The sequence below is a fragment of the Mobula birostris genome, unplaced genomic scaffold (assembly GCF_030028105.1).
Source record: "Mobula birostris isolate sMobBir1 unplaced genomic scaffold, sMobBir1.hap1 scaffold_619, whole genome shotgun sequence".
Lineage (NCBI taxonomy): Eukaryota > Metazoa > Chordata > Chondrichthyes > Myliobatiformes > Myliobatidae > Mobula > Mobula birostris.
The window spans coordinates 191982-216931 of record NW_027278339.1 but is presented as its reverse complement, the minus strand read 5'-3'; the positions used below and the strand labels follow the sequence as shown (position 1 = coordinate 216931).

General features: G+C 57.2%; 2 protein-coding genes across 2 annotated transcripts in view; one reads left to right on the top strand and one right to left on the bottom strand.

Moving 5' to 3' along the window:
- LOC140193616 (myosin-7-like) overlaps positions 1–18832 on the top strand; it is a gene marked incomplete at its 5' end in the record, with an annotated part of 46512 nt that extends 27680 nt beyond the window's left edge. Inside the window, 18 exon segments of the mRNA XM_072250774.1 lie at positions 9–29; positions 31–108; positions 110–178; positions 180–311; positions 1408–1534; positions 3308–3426; positions 3627–3823; positions 5009–5192; positions 6234–6399; positions 6800–6924; positions 8934–9242; positions 11095–11298; positions 11789–11914; positions 13627–13797; positions 16887–16991; positions 17594–17689; positions 17860–17994; positions 18745–18832. Coding sequence (XP_072106875.1) covers positions 9–29; positions 31–108; positions 110–178; positions 180–311; positions 1408–1534; positions 3308–3426; positions 3627–3823; positions 5009–5192; positions 6234–6399; positions 6800–6924; positions 8934–9242; positions 11095–11298; positions 11789–11914; positions 13627–13797; positions 16887–16991; positions 17594–17689; positions 17860–17994; positions 18745–18765 — 2385 coding nt within the window.
- Positions 18833–19087: 255 nt separating this feature from the next.
- Positions 19088–24950, bottom strand: part of LOC140193615 (capping protein, Arp2/3 and myosin-I linker protein 3-like) — a 59585-nt gene continuing 53722 nt past the window's right edge. The window contains exons 23-31 of the mRNA XM_072250773.1: positions 24012–24164; positions 23827–23916; positions 23336–23453; positions 22661–22813; positions 22346–22483; positions 22036–22101; positions 21566–21770; positions 20476–20565; positions 19088–19867 (exon numbers count right to left, since the gene is read on the bottom strand). Coding sequence (XP_072106874.1) covers positions 19824–19867; positions 20476–20565; positions 21566–21770; positions 22036–22101; positions 22346–22483; positions 22661–22813; positions 23336–23453; positions 23827–23916; positions 24012–24164 — 1057 coding nt within the window. The 3' untranslated portion in view covers positions 19088–19823. The remainder of the gene's footprint in view (positions 19868–20475; positions 20566–21565; positions 21771–22035; positions 22102–22345; positions 22484–22660; positions 22814–23335; positions 23454–23826; positions 23917–24011; positions 24165–24950) is intronic.

Below are 24950 nucleotides of genomic sequence, written 5' to 3'. Positions count from 1 at the left end.
CCCGGGAGCTGGAGGAGGTCAGCGAGCGGGCTGGAGGAGGCCGGCGGCGCCACCTCGGCCCAGATGGAGCTCAGCAAGAAGCGGGAGGCCGAGTACCTGCGCCTGCGGCCGGGACCTGGAGGAGGCGACGCTGCAGCACGAGGCCACGGCCGCCGCCCTGCGCAAGAAGCACGCAGACCTCGGCGGCCGAGCTGGGCGAGCAGATCGACAACCTGCAGCGGGTCAAGCAGAAGCTGGAGAAGGAGAAGAGCGAGCTGAAGCTGGAGCTCGACGACGTCAGTTCCAACATGGAGCAGCTGGCCAAGGCCAAGGTACTGGGAGAGTCCGACGGGGCTCGGGCGCAGCTGGGACGGGGCGATCCATTGTAGACCGGGATGGGTTCTAGACTGGAAGGATCAGATGTAGATGGGGAGAGTCCAACAGGGATCAGACACGACTGGGGGGGTAATTGGATGGGCGTTGGTCACATGACGGAGAGATTCAGACAGACAGCAGACACAGACAGGATGGGGGACAGACGTTAGTGAATTGATTTATTACTGTCACAGGTACCAAGATACAGTGAGAGTCTTGTCTTGCGTACTGTCCACGTGGGTCAAAGCATCACACGGTGCTCTGAGCTGGAACGGGTACAGCAATAACAATGCAGAATAGAGTGCGGCAGTACAAGGGAAAGTGCACTGCAGGCAGACAGTACGGTGAGAGATCACAACGCGTCACGATGTCCTCTCATCGTATGAGGGCGCAGTTCGCTAATCTGATAGCGGCGGGATAGGAGCCGTCCTTTCGGCCTGCTGGTTCGTGCTTTCAGGCCTTTGCATCTTCTGCCCGATGGGAGGGGGGGAGAAGGAGCGAATCCCCGGGGTGGGTGCTAACCGATTCTTCTGGCTGCTTTACCAAGGCAGCAGGAAGTGCAGACAGAGCCCGGGGACAGGTGGCTGGTTCGTGTGATGTCCCTGCGGTTTCTTGCGGTCAGGGGGCGTAGCAGTTGCTGTACCAGCCGTTGGATGCTTTCTATGGAGCATCAATATTCATTGGCGAGGGGTCAGCAGGGACAAATTTCTTTACCTCCTGAGGAAGTAGAGGCGCTGGTGGAGTTTCTTGGCCGTGGTGTCCCTGTGATTGGACCCGGACAGGCTGCTGGTGATGTTCCGTCCTGGGGAATTGAAGCTGTCGGCCTCTAGGCCTGATGTAGAGAGGAGCGAGTGAGCTGTCCCCCCCCTCCTGAAGTTGTGGACAATGTGAGGGCCAGACACAGACGGGGATCAGTCGCAGACGGGGGGAGGAGATCGGCTATGGGTGGGTCGTGTGCACTAGGGGGAGGAGGGAGGTGTGGAGGCTGTCTCCTGGGGAGGAGCGGGGTGAATCTGGGGACCCCCCTTGAACTCGGTCCCCTCCCTGTGGCAGGCAAACCTGGAGAAGCTAACCCGATCCCTGGAGGATCAAATGAACGAGTATCGGGCCAAGTCCGAGGAGGGTCAGAGGGCACTCAGCGACATCTCCACCAGCAAGGCCAAGCTGCAGACCGAGAACGGTAGGGCGCGTGGCTGGATCCCGTGGACTTTTAAATCTCTCCTCTCTCACCTTAGACCTGTGCCCTCTGGTTCTAGATTCCCCCACCCTGGGGAAAGAGACGATGGGCATTCCTCGTGTCTGTGGCCCCTCATGGTTTTTTGGTTTTTGTACACCTCTATAAGGTCACCCCACAGTCTCCTCCATTCCAAGGAGTAAAGTCCCTACCGTCTGAAACTCTCCCCATAACTCAGTCCCTCGAGTCCTGGCAACATCCTTGTCAATCTTCTCTGCTCTCTGTCCAGCGTAATGGCAAATTTCTGCAGCAGGACGACCAAAACTGAACGCAATACTCCCAAGTGCGGCCCTCACCAACGTCTAGTACAACCCCAACATGTCAACATGTCAACATGTCGTCCCAACTCCAGTACTCAGTGCCCTGACCGATGAAAGCCAGCACTGTCACCCCCCACCCCCCCCCCCCCCGTCTATCTGTGACTCCACTTTCAGGGAACCATGTACCTGTACCCCTGGGTCCTCTGTTCTACAACACTCCCCTTGTCCCTGCTGTTCACTGTGGAAGTCCTGCCCCCATCTGTCTGCCCAAAGTGCAACACCTTGTACTTATCTGAATTAAACTCCATTTGCCATTCCCCGGCCACTGACCCAGCTGATCAACGTCCCTCTGTAAATCCTGATAACCACCTTCACTGTCAACGACAGCACCCATTGTAGTGTCGTCCGCAAACTTACTAATCCTGCCTTGTACCTGCTCGTACAGATAACAAACTTACTAACCCTGCCTTGTACCTGCTCGTACAGATAACAAACTTACTAACCCTGCCTTGTGCCTGCTCGTACAGATAACAAACTCACTAACCCTGCCTTGTACCTGCTCGTACAGATGACAAACAGCAATGGACCCAGCCCCAAACCCTACGGAACACCGCTAGTCACGGGGTCTCCAGTCCGAGAAACAACCTCCCACCCTCTCCCTCTGATTCCTTCCATCGAGCCTGTTGTGTGTCTAGTTGTCCGGCTCCCCTGTGACTGAACCTTCCAGAGCAGCGGGTCATGTGGGACCTCAGCAAAGGCTTTACTGTGAGCTCCATGTATAAAGTGCAAGGAGATTTACAGGAAGATGTTTCCTGCTTGTCATTGCTGTCTGCCGCACCTCCATTACTGCCCCTGGGTCATCAGCCAGGAGCCACCATTCATTGACGTTTTGGTCCCTTAGCTCTGGTACATCTCCTGGTGACAGGACCCCCTGAGATTCATTCCCTTGTGGGCATACACGGTAAATCCCAGAAACACAATCCAACCAATGAAAGACCGCACCCAACAGGATGGACAAACAACCGATGTGCAAAAGACAAGAAACTTAGCAACTACAAAAGAAAAGTTTACCACATCTACCACCTTCCCTCTTCAACCCCCTTGGTCACTTCTTCCAAAATCCTCAGTCAAATATATATCCTCCACGTGCACAGCGTCGGGCTGACTCTCTCTGACTAGCCCCTAACTTTCTGGAGGCTTTTATAACTTATCCCCACAGCAACTCACTTTACCACGGGTGTTAGACCCACTGGTCGACAGTTGCCAGGGTTGTCTTTGCAGACACTGTTAAATAAAGGCACCACTTTCGTCATTCTCCAGTGTTGAGGCATTTCACGATGATGCAGATATCTCAGACGGGTGCTCTCCAGCCCCCTGCGGCCTTCCTGATCTACCCGTTCAGCCCCTGGGGTTTTCCCGGTTGGAGACTGACGTGTCTCTCTCCCCCACCCACCCCCAGGTGAACTTCAGCGGCAGTTGGAGGAGAAGGAGGCACTGGTCTCCCAGCTGAGCCGGGGCAAGCTCTCATTCACCCAGCAGGTTGAGGACCTCAAGAGGCAGCTGGAGGAGGAGGTGAAGGTGAGGAGGGGCCGGGGAGTCCTCGGGGAAGGGGGGCTGTGGGGGATGATTGGCCTGCCAGCTCCTGAGCGGGGGAGGGGGCTGATCACGAGGGGTTGTGTGTCTGAGCCAAGGTTTAAGCCTCTCTTCCCCACCCTTTACCCTTCCCTTTCTCTCCCCTCTCCCCTCCCCGTCTAACCCCCTCCTTCCCCCACCCCCAGGCAAAGAACGCCCTGGCACACGGCATGCAGTCGGCCCGCCACGACGCCGAGCTGCTGCGGGAGCAGTACGAGGAGGAACTGGAGGCGAAGGCCGAGCTGCAGCGGCTCCTCTCCAAGGCCAATGCCGAGGTGGCGGGCTGGAGGAACAAGTACGAGACCGACGCCATCCAGCGCACCGAGGAGCTCGAGGAGGCCAAGTACGTGCCGGGAGTCGTCAGGACCCTGGTGGGGGGTGGTAGGAGAGCGGGGTGGCAGGAGTGGGTGTGTTGCACCAGGCATGGGGATGGTGCCCATCGGTGCGTCCTGGGATCGGACTCCCCGCCTATCTTCCTGGGGCCGGCCAGATCTTTTGTTCATTTTTATATCAGCCTGCGGTGTATAAGACGAACAGAAGGTTGTGCCGACCCCAAGGGTTCTCCGCCGGGGAGAGGGGATTGGAGCCGGTCTGCAGTTGCCACGTGTACTTAGGGAGAAGGTGCCGTGCAGGCAGACGTTAAGATGCAAGGTTCACGACGAGGGAGACCGTGAGGGCAGGAATCCGCCTTCTCGTGCTCGGGGACCATTCAATAGCTTTACAACAGGGAGGCAGAAAGGCCAAAGACAACTTGGTGCCATTCCATAGAGGCAGAAATGACCGCGCCTGGGGCACAACGGAGAAGATGGCCAAAGACCAACAGGGATGAGCGAAAGGCGGGGGAGGGGGTGGGTGGGGGGTCGTTGTTTACCAAGGGAGTGAGATGTGTAGATGCAGATCTTCGTTACACTTGTGCAAATTATCGAAACTGTCACAGGCATCGAGATACAGTGAGGGGCTTGCCTTGTGTACTCTTCCACACGCAGATCAGACCATTGCACAGTGCGCTGAGGTAGGACAAGGTAAAGCAGTAACAGAATGCAGGATAAAGTGTCACAGCCTCAGAGAGAGTGCAGCGCAGGCAGACCACAAGGTGCAAGATCAGAAGGAGGTAGATCGTGAGATCAAGAGATCCGTTCAATGGTTTTATAACAGCGGGCTGGAGTTGTCCCTGTACCCCGGTGGTACCTGCTGTCAGGCTTTCGTATCTTCTGCCTGATGGGAGAGGGGTGGGAGGAGGGCTGGCTGCTTTACTGAGGCAGAAGGTGCCCTTTCTTGTGTTCTTGAGCAGAGCAGTCGCTATAACAAGCTGTGCATAGAGCGCCTTCTGTGGTGCCTTGATAAAAACTGGTGCAGGTGGACGGCGACATCCGATTGTACATTAGTCTCACGATAGCGGGGTAGAGGCTGTCCTCGAACCTGGTGGGGCGTGCTTTCAGACTCCTATACCTGCGGGTTGGGGTGGGGGGCCAGAAGGTGGAAAGTGCGGGACCAGCCGCCCCCTCACCGTCTCTGGGCGCGTTTGCAGGAAGAAGTTGGCGCAGCGGCTGCAGGAGGCCGAGGAGCAGGTGGAGGCGGTGAACGCCAAGTGCTCGTCGCTGGAGAAGACTAAGCACCGGCTGCAAAACGAGATCGAGGATCTGATGATCGACGTGGAGCGGTCGAACGCCGCCGCCGCCGCCCTCGACAAGAAGCAGAGGAACTTCGACAAGGTATCGGGACCCTGGGGAGACGGACTCAACGACAGCTGGTGTGGGGGGGTGGGGGGGGCTGGATTAAAATGCCTCGGAGCCACTTGGAGGCCGATTGCACAAGGTGAAATAGCCCAGGCACAGAAACGCAAACACGAGGAATTCTGCAGATGCTGGAGATTCAAGCAACACACATCAAAGTTGCTGGTGAACGCAGCAGGCCAGGCAGCATCTCTAGGAAGAGGTACAGTCGACGTTTCGGGCCAAGACCCTCTCTCGGCCCGAAACGTCAACTGTATCTCTTCCTAGAGATGCTGCCCGGCCTGCTGCGTTCACCAGCAACTTTGATGTGTGTTGCAGGCACAGAAACGCATGTTTCTGCAGATGCTGGGAATCTTGAACAAATCACAGAATGTTGGAAGATCTCAACAGGTCAGGCAGCATCATTGCAGGGGAATAAACAGTTAACGTTTCGGGCTGAAACCCGTCATTAAGAATGGAAAGAAAGAGGCCAAATAAGAAGGTATGGGAGTGGGGAAGGTGTGCAAGCTGGCAGGTGAAAGGTGAGACCAGGTGAGGTGGGTGGGGGAGAGGGGATGAAGTGAGAAGCTGGGAAGTGATAGGCAGAAGAGGTAAAGGGCTGGAGAAGAAGGAATCTGATCGGAGAAGAGAGTGGGTCATGGGAGAAAGGGAAGGAGGAGGGGAACCAGATGGACAGGCGAGTAGAAGGAAACCAGGATGGGGAATGGAAAAGCAGCGAAGGTGAGAGGAGGGGGCAAAACTACCACAAGCTGGAGAAATGGACGCTCATGGCTTCAGGCCGGAGACTGCCCTGATGGAATATGAGGTGCTGCCCCTTCAGCCTGACTTTACCCTCATCGTGGCGTGGAGGAATGGGAATGCAACGTCAAATGAAATGGGTGGACACTGGGAGATTCTGCCTCCTGCGGCAGACGGAGCGACGGTGCTCAGCAAAGTGTTTCCCCGGTCTCACCGGTGTAGGGGAGGGCCAGATATGCCGGGGGTCGGCCGGAGATCATTGGGTCCTCCCTCTCACCGCAGTTGCTCGCGGAGTGGAAGCAGAAGTTTGAGGAGTCACAGACGGAGCTGGAGGCTTCGCAGAAGGACGCTCGCTCCCTCAGCACCGAGCTGTTCAAACTCAAGAACGCCTACGAGGAGGCCCTCGACCACCTGGAGACGCTCAAGAGGGAGAATAAAATCCTCCAAGGTACAGTGCTAGGGCCATCCCGCCCTTCCTGCTTCGCCGCCCCTCCCACGGTGCTCCCTCCGTTCCTCGCTGAACCTCCCTCTCCCGTTCTCCACACAACCCCTCCCACGGTGCTCCCTCTCCCTCCATCCCTCCTCAATACCCCTCCCATGGCACTCTCTCTAACCTTCTCACTGCTCCCCCCCACAATGCTCTCTCTCTCTCTCTCTCCTTCCCCACCACCCCTCCCACTGTGCTCCCTCTCTCCCTCCTCGGCCCTCCGATGACGCTCCCTCCCTCTGCGAGAAACCTCATTCCCTCCCACTTACCTTCCTCCACGCCCCTCTGCCCCTCCTCACCCCCTCCCCTGATGGGCTCCCTCACCCCTCTCTGACTCGGTGCTGACGGGTTTGGCTGGCAGAGGAGATCTCGGACCTGACGGAGCAGTTGGGCGAGCGAGGGAAGAGTGTTCACGAGCTGGAGAAGATCAGGAAGCAGCTGGATCAGGAGAAGCAGGAACTGCAGACGGCACTGGAAGAGGCAGAGGTGAGACGCAATTTCACTTTGTTCTGGGAGCTGCGATAGGAACATGTGGAGGGAGTTTCACTCTGTGTCTGACCCCGGGAGTGTGTGATGGGACGGTGTGGAGGGAGTTTCACTCTGTGTCTGACCCCGGGAGTGTGTGATGGGACGGTGTGGAGGGAGTTTCACTCTGTGTCTGACCCCGGGAGTGTGCGATGGGACGGTGTGGAGGGAGTTTCACCCTGTGTCTGACCCCGGGAGTGTGTGATGGGACGGTGTGGAGGGAGTCTCACTCTGTGTCTGACCCCAGCAGTGTGTAATGGGATGGTGTGGAGCAAGTTCACACTGTGTCTGACCCCGGGAGTGTGTGATGGGATGGTGTGGAGGGAGATTCACTCTGTGTCTGACCCCGGGAGTGTGTGATGGGACAGTGTGGAGGGAGATTCACTCTGTGTTTGACCCTGGGAGTGTGTGATGGGACGGTGTGGATGGAGATTCACTCTGTGTCTGACCCCGGGAGTGTGTGACGGGACGGTGTGGAGGGAGATTCACTCTGTGTTTGACCCTGGGAGTGTGTGATGGGACGGTGTGGAGGGAGATTCACTCTGTGTCTGACCCTGGGAGTGTGTGATGGGACGGTGTGGAGGGAGCCTCACTCTGTGTTTGACCCCGGGAGTGTGTGATGGGACGGTGTGGAGGGAGTTTCACTCTGTGTCTGACCCCGGGAGTGTGTGATGGGATGGTGTGGAGGGAGATTCACTCTGTGTCTGACCCCGGGAGTGTGTGATGGGACAGTGTGGAGGGAGATTCACTCTGTGTTTGACCCTGGGAGTGTGTGATGGGACGGTGTGGATGGAGATTCACTCTGTGTCTGACCACGGGAGTGTGTGACGGGACGGTGTGGAGGGAGATTCACTCTGTGTTTGACCCTGGGAGTGTGTGATGGGACGGTGTGGAGGGAGATTCACTCTGTGTCTGACCCTGGGAGTGTGTGATGGGACGGTGTGGAGGGAGCCTCACTCTGTGTTTGACCCCGGGAGTGTGTGATGGGACGGTGTGGAGGGAGTTTCACTCTGTGTCTGACCCCGGGAGTGTGTGATGGGACGGTGTGGAGGGAGCCTCACTCTGTGTTTGACCCCGGGAGTGTGTGATGGGACGGTGTGGAGGGAGTTTCACTCTGTGTCTGACCCCGGGAGTGTGTGATGGGACGGTGTGGAGGGAGGTTCACTCTGTGTCTGACCCCGGGAGTGTGTGATGGGACGGTGTGGAGGGAGTTTCACTCTGTGTCTGACCCCGGGAGTGTGTGATGGGACGGTGTGGAGGGAGTTTCACTCTGTGTCTGACCCCGGGAGTGTGTGATGGGACGGTGTGGAGGGAGATTCACTCTGTGTCTGACCCCGGGAGTGTGTGATGGGACGGTGTGGAGGGAGTTTCACTCTGTGTCTGACCCCGGGAGTGTGTGATGGGACGGTGTGGAGGGAGTTTCACTCTGTGTCTGACCCCGGGAGTGTGTGATGGGACGGTGTGGAGGGAGCCTCACTCTGTGTCTGACCCTGGGAGTGTGTGATGGGACGGTGTGGAGGGAGATTCACTCTGTGTCTGACCCCGGGAGTGTGTGATGGGACGGTGTGGAGGGAGCCTCACTCTGTGTCTGGCCCAGGGAGTGTGTGATGGGACGGTGTGGAGGGAGTTTCACTCTGTGTCTGACCCCGGGAGTGTGTGATGGGACGGTGTGGAGGGAGCCTCACTCTGTGTCTGACCCAGGGAGTGTGTGATGGGACGGTGTGGAGGGAGATTCACTCTGTGTCTGGCCCAGGGAGTGTGTGATGGGACGGTGTGGAGGGAGTTTCACTCTGTGTCTGACCCCGGGAGTGTGTGATGGGACGGTGTGGAGAGAGTTTCACTCTGTGTCTGACCCCGGGAGTGTGTGATGGGACGGTGTGGAGGGAGTTTCACTCTGTGTCTGACCCTGGGAGTGTGTGATGGGACGGTGTGGAGGGAGTTTCACTCTGTGACCCCACGCCGGATTTTAGGGCACCCTGGAGCACGAGGAGGGGAAGATCCTTCGCGCACAGCTGGAGTACAACCAGCTGAAGGCCGACATGGAGCGTCGCGTGGCAGAGAAGGAGGAGGAGATGGAGCAGGCGAAGAGGAACCAGCAGCGGGTGGTGGAGACCTTGCAGAGCTCCCTCGAGGCGGAGACTCGCAGCCGAAACGAGGCGCTGAGGGTGAAGAAGAAGATGGAAGGAGACCTGAACGAGATGGAGGTGCAGCTGAACCTGGCCAACCGCCAGGTGGCCGAGGCCCTCAAGCAGAGCAAGACACTGCAGGCCTCGCTGAAGGTGAGGGAGTGTTCTCCACTCGGTGGAGGACCTTCAGCAGGAAAGGGAGGGAAAGGTGTTGGGCTGAGATCTCAGTGTCCGGGAGGGTACTCAACACCGGGGGTGGTGGATGCTGAGGAATCTCCTCACAGTCTGGGAATCTCATCCTCGGGGGATTGTGCCCACGGGGGGGCAGTGGACGGCGTCTCCCAGCTGTAGAACTCGGGGAGGGAGCTCCACAACACTGCTGAGTGTCCAGATGAGGGAGCCTCATCCTAGGAGGGAGCTTCCTGCCAGACAGGGGACCGTGAGGAGTCCATTCAATGAGGGTCTCTCCCCCAGGAGAGTCGGGGGAGGAGCTTTGAGGGATCTCCACACGGAGAGGGGCGGTGAGTGGTCTCCACACAGTGAGGGAGCTTCCCTGTGGTGCTGGGGGGGGGAATGATTCTGGGCAGGGACCCCATCGTTGAGGAGGAAGCTGAGCGCTGGGTAAATGTGGTGAGGGATGTCCATGCTTCTTATGGGGAGGGAGCTCCCCACAGTGACGGGGAGTGAAGGATCTCCACATGGGGAGGAAGCCTCTACGGCGGGGAGAGAGAGCTCTTTTCTGGGGAGGGGTGATGAAGGATCCTCCTCGAGGTGCGAGTGTCGTGCAGGGGGAGGGACGGTGAGGAGTGCCCACCTGGAATTGAGCTTCCCTGGGGGGGGGGGGAGGGAACGGGGAGCGAGCTCAGAGCCAGGGAGAAGGGATGAGGGGACTGTCATCATGGTGAGGGATGTCAGCGCAGGAGGGGGGAGCTAGCACGGCGGGGAGGGACAGTGTGGAATCTCACAAAGGGGAGGGCTCTCAGCATTGAGGAGTGTGCAGAGCGCGATCAGGCCACCAGATTGAGGGAGCTCCCCAGGGGAGGGAGCTTCATACGACATGTGGTGATCATATTGCCACAATGAGGGATCTCATCATTGTGAGGAGTGCGACCAGCCCTGACCCCAGCCTAAGGGGGTTCTGTCCCCACGTCAGGGATCACCCCCCCCACCATGTGAGAAATTTGACTGTATGAAGCACCCCCTCTCCGTGAAGGGTAACCCACCATGGGGCACCTGACCCTGGATGAGGGATCCCTCACCGTGTGAGGCACCTGACCCTGTGAGTGGGACCCTCCCTCCCTGACAGGGATCTAATCCCATGCGAGAGATCTAATCCTGTATGTGGGATCCTCCCGCTCTGTGTGAGGAATCTGACCTCAGGAGAGGGACCTGACCTCTAATGTGGGCTCCCTCTCCCCCCCCACTGTTGTCAGGGATCTAACCCCCGCCCACTGTGTGGGGGATCCTACCCCCCCCACCCTGTGAGGGACCTGACAATGTGTGAGGGATCCCCCATTTTGTGAAGGATCAGACCCATGTGTGAGGGCCCCCAGCCCTGCGAGAGACCTGACCCCGTGCGAGAGACCTGACCCCGTGTGAGGGACCTGACCCCATGTGAGGGACCTGAACCCCTGTGAGGGACCTGACCCCGTGCGAGGGACCTGACCCCGTGCGAGGGACCTGACCCCGTGTGAGGAACCTGACCCCGTGTGAGGGACCTGACCCCGTGCGAGAGACCTGACCCCGTGTGAGGGATCTGACCCCGTGCGAGGGATCTGACCCCGTGTGAGGGATCTGACCCCGTGCGAGGGACCTGACCCCGTGCGAGGGACCTGACCCCCTTTGAGGGACCTGACCCCCTTTGAGGGATCTGACCCCGTGTGAGGGACCTGACCCCGTGTGAGGGACCTGAACCCCTGTGAGGGATCTGACCCCTATGAGGAACCTGACCCCCTTTGAGGGACCTGACCCCCTTTGAGGGATCTGACCCTGCCCCTATCTACAGGAAATACAGCTGCAGCTGGATGACTCACTGCGAGTGAGCGAGGAGCTGAAGGAGAGTGCAGCGATGGCTGAGCGACGGGGAAACCTGCTCCAGGCCGAGCTGGAGGAGCTGAGGGCACAGCTGGAACAGGCAGAGCGCGGGCGCAAGCTGGCCGAGACCGAGCTGATCGAGAGCAGCGAGAGGGTGCAACTCCTGCACTCCCAGGTACTCCCAACCCCCGGCCCCTCGGCTTCGCCCCAGACCCTTGACCTTCGGCCAGCACATCCTCGAGCCTTGACTCCCTTGACCCCCAATATCAACCTCTGACCCAACTCCTGAACTTACCAAAGTCTTTGCCCCAGCCCCTTGACACCTCTCTGATCTACCCTGACATCTGATATCTGACCCTGCTCTTGTGCCTGACACTGATGGGTAACCACGTCCTCTGACCTCCAACAGCTCCTCCACCACCAGCCCTGCAGATGACACTGTATACCTTACCCCCCACCCTCACCCGACCTTGGACCTCTGAGACTGTGACATACCCGGGCGTGCACCCCGTGACCTCTGACCTCCGACCCCTGGCCATCGCCGCAGGCTCCCTGAACCACTGAGCCTATGGCCGACCCCTGACCCCTGAGCCTCCAGCCGACTGCGATGTGCCCCTGACTGGGCCGTGGACACTAACAGACGCTCCCCCCACCCCCCCCAACAGAACACGAGCCTGATCAACCAGAAAAAGAAGCTGGAGAGCGACATCGGGCAGCTGCAGGCCGAGGTGGAGGACTCACTGCAGGAGTGCCGCAACGCGGATGAGAAGGCCAAGAAAGCTGTCACCGACGTGAGTCCAGGCCCAGCGCGGTCCCGCGGGGGAAGTGGGGAGGGGCTGGCGAGGAGGGGATAACCGGCCATGGGGGACCTGACCCCGTATGAGTGGGTCGAGCCTGGGAAGCAATTTCCAGGACTTGAGGGGCTTTGGGAGAATGCAGGCCTGGTCCGAGGATCGAGTCAGACCCTGAGGAATTTAAAAGCCCCAGTTCCCAGTCCGAGCATTGAGTAAATCAACCTGTTCGGGTCTGATCGGGTAAATTGATCAGGGATTGGAGTTGGCTGATTATTGAGAAAGGTCCCAAAATGCAGTGAAAAATCTGTCTTGCGTACTTTTCATACAGAGCTAGCACAAGGAAAAGCAGTAACAATGCAGAACAGAGTGCAGTAGAAACTGGGAGAGTGCAGTTCAGGCAGACAGTAAGGAGCAGGGGCCACAACGAGGGAGACTCAAGATTCAAGATCGGTTAATGTCATTTCCAGTACAGAAGTGTAAAGGAGAACAAAATAATTGTTACTCCAGATCTGGTGCAGTACAGAAAAAAGCAGAGTAAGATAAAAGGCACAATAAATATAAATGCATGCGATAGCTTATATACGGAGATTTATTACGTGTCCATAAAGTGACACGAGGCCGTGCAGAATGTGAGAACAGGAAATAATAAAGCAGTCAGTGGGTGGGGTTGTTGATTGTGAGGCCAAGCACCCGTCTGACTGCAAGAGGGGATCTGATAGTGGAAGCTGTCCAATCTTCTGTGTTCCTGCCACCTAGCCGGGTCGTCCCGTCCGTGACTGCGCTGAGAGGCTGCTGAATAACATGCAGCAGTCAATAAGGTGCAAGGTCACGGTGAAGGAGATGGTGAGGTCAAGGGTTGTACGGGGGGACCATTCAGGCATCTTGTAACGGTGGGGTAGAAGCAGCCCTTGAGCCTGGCGTTAGGTGCTTTCCGGCTGTTTTGTGGGCAGCAGTACAGTGCGAGGTGTAAAATTAGTGGAGATTATAAAAACCAGCAGTGTGCAGATAAGGAATAATGAAAGAGTGCTCATGGGCCGTTCACAGAGGAGGGGAAGGAGCTGTTCCTGAGTGGCTGAGTGTGGCTCTTCGTGCTCCCGTACCTCCTCGCCAACGCTGGCAGTGAGGGGAGGGCAGGTGGCAGATGGTGAAGTTCTTCGGTGATTGATGCCACCTCACCACCTGCGCCCTGTTGTCTTGAGACAGGGCAAAGACATAAAATTACTATAAATGACAAAAAAAGAAATCGTGCAATAGAAAGGAATACTGAGGTGTGGTGCTCATGGACCGTTGGGAAAACCTGATGGTGAGGGGGAGGGGGTGAATGGATTAAATATTGGTAAGTTCATGGCGACACGCTGAATTTCTTCAGCTTCCCGAGGAAGTAGAGGTGCTGGTGGAGCTTTCTTGCTGTGACATCCAGGGGTGGTTGGGCCAGCTCGGCATGGTGGTGATTCACTCCTGGGGGCTGGGTGCTCTCCACTCTCTCTCAGCCTCAGCACCGTTGAGGTGGACTGGCGTGGGCACGCCGCCCCCTTCCTGAAGTTGTAGACGGGGGAATCTTCGGTCTGGTAGGTGTAGAGAGAGAGGCAAAGAAAATCAGCACGGGGTCTGGTCGGGGAGCAGCTGCCTGGGAAGGGTGGTTAGCCGGTGGGAGGGGGCTGCACCAGGCACCCGCCCCTGAACTGTCCCCGTCTCTGTCCCTGCACCAGGCGGCCATGATGGCGGAGGAGCTGAAGAAGGAGCAGGACACGAGTGCCCACCTGGAGCGTATGAAGAAGAACATGGAGCAGACCATCAAGGACCTGCAACACCGGCTGGACGAGGCCGAGCAGATCGCCATGAAGGGCGGCAAGAAGCAGATCCAGAAACTGGAGACTCGGGTGAGGACAGGAGAGCCCCTCTCCGCAAACCTCCCGAGGTGCTGGGGTTGGTAACGGTGCCTGTGCGCTGTCCGAGCCAGTCTCCTCTGCCCGTGTTCTCCCTCTAACCCTTTCCTATCCAAGTGACTTTCTAAACCTGCCACAACTCGGCTCAATCCATGGGCAGACCACCCTCTGTGAGAAAAGTTTCCCCTCGGGTCCCTATTAACTCTCTCCCCTCTCACTCGTGCCCCCTGGTTCTTGATTCCCAACCCTCAGAAAAAGGTGGCAGGCCTTCATTCTATCTTTGCCCCTCAGTCTCCTACGGCCCAGGGAATAAACCTGCAAAATGCCCTCCCTCTCTCCGTAAATCAGTCCAGCAGCATTCTCATAAATCTCCCTCTGCTCTCTCTCCAGCAAACTGCCCTCCCTCTGTCTCCGTAAGTCAGTCCAGCAGCATTCTCATAAATCTCCCTCTGCTCTCTCTCCAGCAAACTGCCCTCCCTCTGTCTCCGTAAATCAGTCCAGCAGCATTCTCATAAATCTCCCTCTGCTCTCTCTCCGGCTCAACGGCATCTTTCCTACAGCAGGGCGACCAAAACTGAACACAAGTGCAGTCTCACCAACAGCTCGTACAAGCCCAGCACTACATCCCAACTCCAGTTCTCAGTGCCCTGACCGATGTAGGCCAGCACCGTCACCCCCTGTCTACCTGTGACTCCACTTTCAGGGAACCAAGTACCTGTACCCCTGGGTCCTCTGTTCTACGACACACCCCAGGTCCCTGCCATTCACTGTGGAAGTCCTGCCCCCCGACCCATTTGTCTGCCCAAAGTGCAATACCTCGTACTTATCCAAATTAAGCTCCATTTGCCATTCCCCGACCCACTGACCCAGCCGATTAATGTCCCGCTGTAAATCCTGATAACCATCTTCACTATCAACGACAGCACCCATTGTAGTGTCGTCCGCAAACTTACTAACCCTGCCTTGTACCTGCTCGTACAGATGACAAACTTACTAACCCTGCCTTGTACCTGCTCGTACAGATGACAAACTTACTAACCCTGCCTTGTACCTGCTCGTACAGATAACAAACTTACTAACCCTGCCTTGTAGCTGCTCATACAGATAACAAACTTACTAACCCTGCCTTGTACCTGCTCGTACAGATAACAAACTTACTAACCCTGCCTTGTACCTGCTCGTACAGATGACAAACTTACTAACCCTGCCTTGTACCTGCTCGTACAGATGACAAACTTACTAACCCTGCCTTGTAGCTGCTCGTACAGATAACAAACTTACTAACCCTGCCTTGTACCTGCTCGTACAGATGACAAACTTACTAACCCTGCCTTGTACCTGCTCGTACAGATGACAAACTTACTAACCCTGCCTTGTACCTGCTCGTACAGATGACAAACTTACTAACCCTGCCTTGTACCTGCTCGTACAGATGACAAACTTACTAACCCTGCCTTGTACCTGCTCGTACAGATAACAAACTTACTAACCCTGCCTTGTGCCTGCTCGTACAGATGACAAACTTACTAACCCTGCTTTGTACCTGCTCGTACAGATAACAAACTTACTAACCCTGCCTTGTAGCTGCTCGTACAGATAACAAACTCACTAACCCTGCCTTGTACCTGCTCGTACAGATAACAAACTTACTAACCCTGCCTTGTGCCTGCTCGTACAGATAACAAACTCACTAACCCTGCCTTGTACCTGCTCGTACAGATGACAAACTCACTAACCCTGCCTTGTGCCTGCTCGTACAGATAACAAACTCACTAACCCTGCCTTGTACCTGCTCGTACAGATGACAAACAGCAATGGGCCCAGCCCCGAACCCTGGGGAACACCGTTAGTCACGGGGTCTCCAGTCCGAGAAACAACCTCCCACCCTCTCCCTCTGATTCCTTCCATCGAGCCCGTTGTGTGTCCAGTTGTCGGGCTCCCCTGTGACTGAACCTTTCAGAGCAGCCGGCCATGTGGGACCTCAGCAAAGGCTTTACTGTGAGCTCCATGTAGAGCACAGCTACTGCCCACAATCTGATAGGATGGTTGGGAAGGCCTGTGCTATGTGGCCTTCATTAGTCAGGAGACTGGGTTCCAAAGCTGCGAGGTAATGTTGCTGCTCTGTAAAACTCTGGTTAGAGTTGGTTGCCTTGTTATAGGAAGGATGTGGAAGCTCTAGAGAGGGTGCAGAGGAGATTCTGGATCAGAGAGCATGTCTTATCGCAATAGGCTGAAGTAGATGGGACTCCTCTCTCTGGAGTGAAGGAGGATGAGAGATAACTTGATAGAACTATACAAGGTGATAAGAGGCATTGAGTTGACAGCCAGCGCCTTTTTTCCACAGGGTGGAATACCCAATATGAGGCAATTTGAAAGTGATTGGAGGGAAGTATTATTATGCGTCATGTTGTATGACCTGGGCGATCCTGGTTTTTCCATGACTGTGATTGTTCTTGGCACATTATTCTGCATAAGTGGTTTGCCATTGCCTTCCTCTGGGCAGTGACTTTACAAGACGAGTGACCCCAGCCATTATCAAAACTGTTCAGAGATTGTCTGCCTGGCGTCAGTGGTTGCACAACCAGGACTTGTGATCTGCACTGGCTGCTCGTACACCCACCTGCCCCATGGCTTCACCGGACCCTGATCGTGGGGCTAAGCAGGTGCTACACCCTGCCCAAAGGTGACCTGCAGCCTGGCAGAGGGAAGGAGAGCCTTACACCTCCTTTGGTAGAGACGTATCTCCACCCCACCACCCAGGAGGGCAGTATGGGGGGATGTTTTTCATGTGTAGAGGGTGCCAGGGGTGGTGGTAGAGGCAGATATGTTAGGGACATTTAAGAAACTCTTAAACAGGCACATGGATGAGACAAAAAGGCAGCGCAATGCAGGAGCGAGGGGTTAGATTGATCGTGGAGTAGGTTAAAATGATTTGTAGTTTTCTGTGTTCTGACACCATTGGTCACGGGCCTCCAGTCAGCGAGGCGACCTCCCGCCTTCACCCTCCTGCTTTCGGCCATCAAGCCGATTGCGTGCCCAGCTAATGTCTGACTCTCCCCGTTTGTCCCCCCTGTGTCCGTCAGGTCCGGGAACTGGAGAACGAGCTGGAGGCAGAGCAGAGGAGATGCTCGGAGGCAGTGAAAGGGGCCCGCAAGTTTGAGAGGCGGATCAAGGAACTGACCTACCAGGTGAGGCGGGAGGGGGTTCTGAGGGGCAGCCTCCTCCTGGGTAACAGACAGAGGCTGTCCCTCTTATGTGGGGGGTAGAGAATCCTGGGGTCTCAGGAGGTGCGTTGTTTTAATCCCCCACCCCCTCCCCATAGGATCACACACCCTCTGACACCCTCAAGTCTTCGAGGTGGGGGTAGGGGCTCCTGGTGAGTGTGGAACCTGGGAAATGAGGGGAAGATGGGTAGGAGCATCAACAGATGTCACTGGAGATATTCCTCCCTCCCAGACTCCAACCCCGCTCCCCCTGTGGAGAGAGGAGCAGGGGGAACGAGGAAGGGAACTGAGGTGACCGGGGGTAGGATCTGGGTGGGAGGAGGGGAGGGGAAACTGCTGAAGTAAGGAGGGAGGAGGGGAGGGGATCTGGTGCAGTAAGGAGGGAGGAGAGGAAGCTGAGGGAGGAGAGGAAAATGAGGCAGGGGGATCTGGGGAGGGAGGGATTCTGTACAGTATTCACTCCTGTTCTCACTCTGGTAACCTCTCTATCTGTTTTTCTCCCTCACACACATCATCACCCCCTCCCTCCTCCCGTTGCCCTCCCCATCACCACCCCCAACTCCCAGACTGAGGAGGACCGGAAGAACAACATCCGGCTGCAGGACCTGGTGGATAAGCTCCAGCTCAAGGTCAAAGCCTACAAGAGATCAGCGGAGGAGGCAGTACGTGACACACCTCGCCCTTCCCTATCTCCGTGATCCCTGATGCACCCCTTCCTGTCTCTGTAACCACCCCCCTCGCTCTGTGACCACCCTCCCCATCTCTGTGACCGCGTCCCTGACATCCCTCACTGTCCCCTGACACTGACAGCTCCCCGTCTCGGTTCCCACAGGAGGAACAGTCTAACACAAACCTGGCGAAGTTCCGGAAACTTCAGCATGAGCTGGATGAAGCAGAGGAGAGAGCAGATATCGCAGAAAGTCAGGTCAACAAGCTGAGAGCCAAGACCCGCGATGTTGGCAGCAAGGTAACATGGTCCCGTGTCCCTGGAGTGTGTGATGGGACGGTGTGGAGGGAGTTTCACTCTGTCTCTGACCCCGGGAGTGTGTGATGGGACAGTGTGGAGGGAGTTTCACTCTGTGTCTGACCCCGGGAGTGTGTGATGGGACGGTGTGGAGGGAGTTTCACTCTGTGTCTGACCCCAGGAGTGTGTGCTGGGACGGTGTGGAGGGAGATTCACTCTGTGTCTGACCCCGGGAGTGTGTGATGGGACGGTGTGGAGGGAGTTTCACTCTGTCTCTGACCCCGGGAGTGTGTGATGGGACAGTGTGGAGGGAGTTTCACTCTGTCTCTGACCCCGGGAGTGTGTGATGGGACAGTGTGGAGGGAGTTTCACTCTGTGTCTGACCCCGGGAGTGTGTGATGGGACGGTGTGGAGGGAGTTTCACTCTGTGTCTGACCCCAGGAGTGTGTGCTGGGACGGTGTGGAGGGAGATTCACTCTGTGTCTGACCCCGGGAGTGTGTGATGGGACGGTGTGGAGGGAGATTCACTCTGTGTCTGACCCCGGGAGTGTGTGATGGGACAGTGTGGAGGGAGATTCACTCTGTGACCCCGGGAGTGTGTGATGGGACGGTGTGGAGGGAGTTTCACTCTGTGTCTGACCCCGGGAGTGTGTGATGGGACGATGTGGAGGGAGTTTCACTCTGTGACCCCGGGAGTGTGTGATGGGACGTGGAATCCGTGATTCTATCTAATTCTGAGAATCTCTCTTACAGAAACTGTTGGCTGAGGAATGAACTCTGCTGAGAATGTTCTGGAAACCTGTGTAAAATTTCTGTAGAATAAAGCCATCAGCAAACTCTGTACAGTGGTGTTGTGGTCATTATTGTAACAGGAGTCCCAACAGCCTCAACGCAGGGTCACTCACCCCTGTCCTCCTGTTATTAACCCCCACCCGCTGCATCCCGCAATCCCTCTACCCCTCCGGGCTCTCTCACCAACCAGAGCACCCTCCCCCATATCCTTCCTCCCCACTCTTCGTTTTGCACCCTCCCCCCCCCCCCATGTGTCACTGTAAACACATCACATTGACCAGGCTCAGTCTGATACTGTACTCCTGTACGCACTTTATTTCAAAGAGATCACCAGTGCTCCTTGTCCAGTCACTGACCGCTGGCAAATACGTTCAATAATCTCTCAAGTAACACGTGGAGAGAGCGTCACTCTGTGACTGACGGGTCGGTGCGGAGGGAGCGTCACTCTGTCACTGACGGGTCGGTGTGGAGGGAGCGTCACTCTTTGACAGGACGGTGAGGAGGGAGCTTCACTCTGTGACTGACGGGTCGGTGCGGAGGGAGCTTCACTCTGTGTCTGACGGGACGGTGTGGAGGGAGCGTTTCTCTGTGATTGACGGGACGGTGCGGAGGGAGCGTCACTCTGTGACTGACGGGTCGGTGTGGAGGGAGCGTCACTCTTTGACAGGACGGTGCGGAGGGAGCGTCACTCTGTGACTGACGGGACGGTGCGGAGGAGCGTTTCTCTGACTGACGGGTCGGTGCGGAGGGAGCTTCACTCTGTGACTGACGGGACGGTGCGGAGGGAGCTTCACTCTGTGACTGACGGGACGGTGCGGAGGGAGCGTTTCTCTGACTGACGGGTCGGTGCGGAGGGAGCTTCACTCTGTGACTAACGGGACGGTGCGGAGGGAGCTTCACTCTGTAGATGGGGATCGTCCCGTGTCGAGTGTGGGTCAGTAATTCTCCACTGGGACACTCTCTCAGGAGACCCAGAGTTGAACGGGCTTGTGATGTGCTCCTTCTTCACTCGCCCGGTCCCATCCACGTTCTGGTCCCTCTCAGCCCGGGGTGGTCCCGGGGAGACTCTGGGTCAGGGTGGGGCCTGGATGTAGGAGGCAGAAAGGATATATCAAGGGCCGGTCATCCCAGTCCCCTCGCCATTGACCCTACCCCTTCTCCCTTCAAACGCCCCCAGTCCTCCTCCCCACTCTCACCTTCCCCATCTCCCTCCCTCTCCCGTCGATTCTTGGGCCCAATCCCGTTGCTATGGCGATGGGGGCATGACGGGCCATCTGGTTGCCGCAGGAACAGGCTTTGATCTGGGCCATCAGCAGTTTCCATGGTAACGGGTTTGCGTTGGACGTCACTCGCTGGGACACGCAGACCAACTCCGGTGCTTGGGGGCTGCTTGGTGCTCCCTCCCGTTTCTATGGTAACAGACTGTCGGGGGCTCTGTTGACTCACTCCTGTTGCCATGGTGACGGGCTTCGTCAGTCCTACTTCCATGGGCGAAGACAAGTTGCCATGGTACTGTGGCTGGGACGATTGTATTGGCCGACGGGAGACAGGATCCAGCTGGACCGGACCGGCCCAGTCGAGTCTCGATAAAGACAGAGCCTGGGGTCCCAGCAGATTTCCCTCCCCACCCCACAAGCCCCCCAGCCCCCGTTCCGCCCTGTCCTGTCCTGGGTAGCCCAGTAGAGCCCTCACCTGCGGCCGTCGGCATTAGGATCCCGAAGGGGTAGATGTTCTGGAGCTGGAGAGCGGCCTGTGTGGCCGGCGGAATTTCCAGTCCGGATCCTGGGGAGCGAGAGGGGGAAAGCTGAAATCAAGGGTTCAGATCGCTCATACTACAAGCCCCGAATCACTGGATCGGATCCCAGCCTGTAACCCACTCCCGGGCATCTGTTATTCTATATATAAACCACCGTACCCCTGGATCAGATCCCAGCCTGTAATCCACTCCCAGGCATTAGTTATTCTCTATATAAACCCCTGAACCCTGGATCAGATCCCAGCCTGTAACCCACTCCCAGGGATCTGTTATTTGACAGATAAACCCCCTGAACTCCTGGATCAGATCCCAGCCTGTAAACCCACTCCCGGGGATCTATTATTCTATAAATAAACCCCCAAACCCCTGGATCAGATCCCAGCCTGTAACCCACTCCCGGGGATCTGTTATTCTATATATAAACCCCCTGAACCCCTGGATCGGATCCCAGCCTGTAACCCACTCCCAGGGATCTGTTATTCTCTATATAAACCCCGAACCCCTGGATCAGATCCCAGTCTGTAATCCACTCCCAGAGATCTGTTATTCTACATATAAACCCCTCAAATACCGGGATCGGATTGCAGCCTGTAACCCACTCCCGGGGATCTGTCATTCTATATATACATCCACGAACTCCTGGATCAGATCCCATCCTGTAATCCACGCCCGGGGATCTGTCATTCTATATACAACCCCCCGAACTCCTGGACCAGATCCAGCTTGTAACCCACTCCCGGGGATCTGTTATTCTCTATATAAACCTCTGAACCCCTGGATCAGATCCCATCCTGTAACCCACTCCCGGGGATCTGTCATTCTATATATAAACCCCTGAACCCCTGGATCAGATCCCAATCTGTAACCTATGGCCGGAGATCTGTTATTCTATTATACAGAAAGATCCCCTGGATCAGATGTAATCCACTATCGGGAATCTTTCGTTACATAAACGCTCTGAACCGCCGGATTAGCCCCGGAACTCGTTCCCCCCTCCACCCGCTCCGTCGAGCAGACCAGGCCTACCCTTAGCGAGGCGAGCCATCAGCTGGAGACGACTGCTGGGTCCCAAGCTGATCCCGGGGCGCTCCGTGTCCTCGGTGTCCAGGACGGAGGCGGCGGGGTCCGGCTCCCAGCGATCCGTCACCGGGCTCAGCCTCAGCGGCTTCCCCGCCAGCTCGAAGCCCTGCAGCTGCTGCAGAGCCCGCCGCGCACACTCCGAATCGGCAAACTGCTCCGCGGGGAGGCGGGAGGAAGGGAGAAGGTTCAGGCCGCTTGTCTCACCCCTCGCCTCCCCTCCCACCCGTCGGAAAGAATCAGGGGCCCGTGTGGTGGCGGCGAAACGAAGTGGGGTTGGCAGAGGGGCGGTAGCGACTGAGAGTTGGGGGAGATGGACGGTGAGCGGGGTGAGGATGGAGGGAGGGTGGTGTGAGGGATATAGGATGGAGAGGTGAGGGGAGTTCCCAGTGCTGCGGGGTGTGAGGGGGGACACTCACCGTGACGAACCCGTATCCCTTGGAAATTCCGGTCTGTGGGTCCTTAATCAGGTGCAGACTGTCAATCTGTAGGGTTAGAGGCGGTGGGAGAATCAGTGGGTAACTGTGAGGGAAGAGAAGGAGGAGGAGAGATGACGGAGGGGGAAGAGAGAGCGGAGACGGAAGGGAGGCGGTTTGAGGGTAGAGAGGGACACGCTACCGAAGAGGGGAGGGAGAGGAGCAGAGGGGTGTGAACGGGGGACTGAGGTGGACAGAGAGGGAACGGGGGAGAAGGTGGCAGGGAATAGGTCAGGAGGAGGGGAGCTCCCACCTTGCCGAAGGGCGTGAAGATTGCCCTCAGCATGTCCTGGGTGATGTTGGCATGGAGCGATCCCACGTAGAGCCTGAGCGGACCATCTCCCGCAATCTGCGGGTGTCCGACCCCGGGGTCTGGACGGTTCTTCTCTGCCTGGCGGTGGGGAGAGGGAAGTAGGTGGTCAGTCAGCCTGGCTCAGGGTGTACCGGAAGATACCGTCACCGTCCCCCACCCGTATCCCGTGAAACTCCTTCCTTCGTCAAGCACCCCCCCCCCGCACCCACTCAGCCTCCCCGTCCCACCGTGCTCGCTGCCCCACGCCCTCCCTACCTGGGATGCCTGAATGATGATGGGGACTCCTAATAATTTTGTTCCGGAGAGACTGATTGCCTGCGGGACGCTGTCCATACTGTAAAACTCCACATACGCAATGCCCTTCGATCGCCGGGAGCTGCGGTCCGAGATGATCTTCACGTCACGGACCTGCCAGAGACCCAAGGCGTTAACGTCCTCCCCCATCACACACTCCCGGGGTCAGACACAGAGTGAATCTCCCTCCACACCGTCCCATCACACACTCCCGGGGTCAGACACAGAGTGAAGCTCCCTCCACACCGTCCCGTCACACACTCCGGGGTCAGACACAGAGTGAAGCTCCCTCCACACCGTCCCGTCACACACTCCCGGGGTCAGACACAGAGTGAAACTCCCTCCACACCGTCCCGTCACACACTCCCGGGGTCAGACACAGAGTGAAACTCCCTCCACACCGTCCCGTCACACACTCCCGGGGTCAGACACAGAGTGAAGCTCCCTCCACACCGTCCCATCACACACTCCCGGGGTCAGACACAGAGTGAAGCTCCCTCCACACCATCCCATCACACACTCCCGGGGTCAAACACAGAGTGAAGCTCCCTCCACACCGTCCCATCACACACTCCCGGGTCAGACACAGAGTGAAGCTCCCTCCACACCGTCTTATCACACATCACTATTCCTGACCTTTCCGACGGAGGAGAAGAAACGTTCCAGATGCCCGGGACGGATCTGTCCTGAGAGTTGTAAGCAGAGAACGGTGCACGCATCTCGCTCTTCTAGAGTGCGTCCGTACACACGGTCCCTGTTCGAGAGAGAGAGGCACTGTGAGGGAGAATCGGAGCACCCTCTCCGTCAGCCCCTGCTCAGTGACACCACCCTTCCCCGCACCCCCTTCCATTCCGCCTCTCCTGTCGCCGTGACCCTTTCCATACATTTCTCTCCGTCTCCCTGCCCCTTCGACCCCACTTGAGACACCCTCTCCCTACACACCACCCTATCTCTGTGACCTCCCCTCCCTGTTCCTCGTTCCGCAGGGGACCAGCCAGCTGAATTCCGTGACCCTGCTTTGGGAGCCAGACGCCGGATTTCTAAACCGGGGCAAGCGCGTGTGGTCCAGGCACGGCTCTGCAGCCGGAGCCGGAGCCACCGTTCGCTCATTTGACTGGGATTTTCACCTGCTGATGCTCCTGGATCTGTAGCGAGTGCTCCTGCTTCTGCTCCTGCTCCTGCTAAACCTCGGGCTCCGGCTGTGCGATGCGTGGTGCCTGCAAGAGGTGGGCAGCAGAGGTGAGGTGTGGAATCGCCCGGGGAGGGGGGTGGGGGGCGAATGTCAGGGTGGCTGCGGAGCGGCTCTTCCCACCTGTGCCTCGTCCGCTCCCTTCGGTGTCGCCCACGGTGGTCCCTGTGACGAGTGCGCCGGCCGCGCGTCCGCCCTCGCCGTCGGTTCCCGCTCCTCTTCCTCCGCCTCCGGGACCGATGCTGAGATGAGTACCGAGCACGCTCCGTGCTCCCACTGTGTGGGGATACGGTAAAGAGAGGCAGGATGGCAGTGAGCGAGAGCAGGAAAGAGAGAGAGAGAGGGGGCGAGAGGGGAACTGAGAGACACCAGTCAGTGTACAGATCTCCCCTGGGAGACAGGGACTGAGAGAGACTGGTCAGTGGACAAATCTCCCTGAGAGACACTGGTCAGTGTACAGATCTCTCCCTGAGAGACACCAGTCAGTGTACAGATCTCCCCTGGGAGACAGGGACTGAGAGAGACTGGTCAGTAGACAGATCTCCCCTGAGAGACACTGGTCAGTGTACAGATCTCCCCCTGAGAGACACCAGTCAGTGTACAGATCTCCCCTGGGAGACAGGGACTGAGAGACACTGATCAGTAGACAGATCTCCCCTGAGAGACACTGGTCAGTGTACGGATCTTCCCTGCCCTACACAGGTCAGTGTACAGATCTCCCTTGGGAGACAGGGACTGAGAGAGACTGGTCAGTGGACAGATCTCCCCTGAGAGAGATGGACTGGGAGAGACTGGTCAGTAGACAGATCTCCCTTGAGAGAGACGGACTGAGAGACACTGGTCAATGTACAGATCTCCCCCTGAGAGACACCGGTCAGTTTACAGATATCACAAATATCCGTGGAATTCAGTGCCTGCTGAGGCCAAGTCATTGAGTATATTTAAAGCAGAGGCTGGTGCATTGTCGATTAGCCAGGAGAAGGAGAAAGGGAGAGAGGGATACTAAATCAGCCGCAATGGAATGGTGGCGCAGACATCTGTCAGTGTGCAGATAGAGAACAG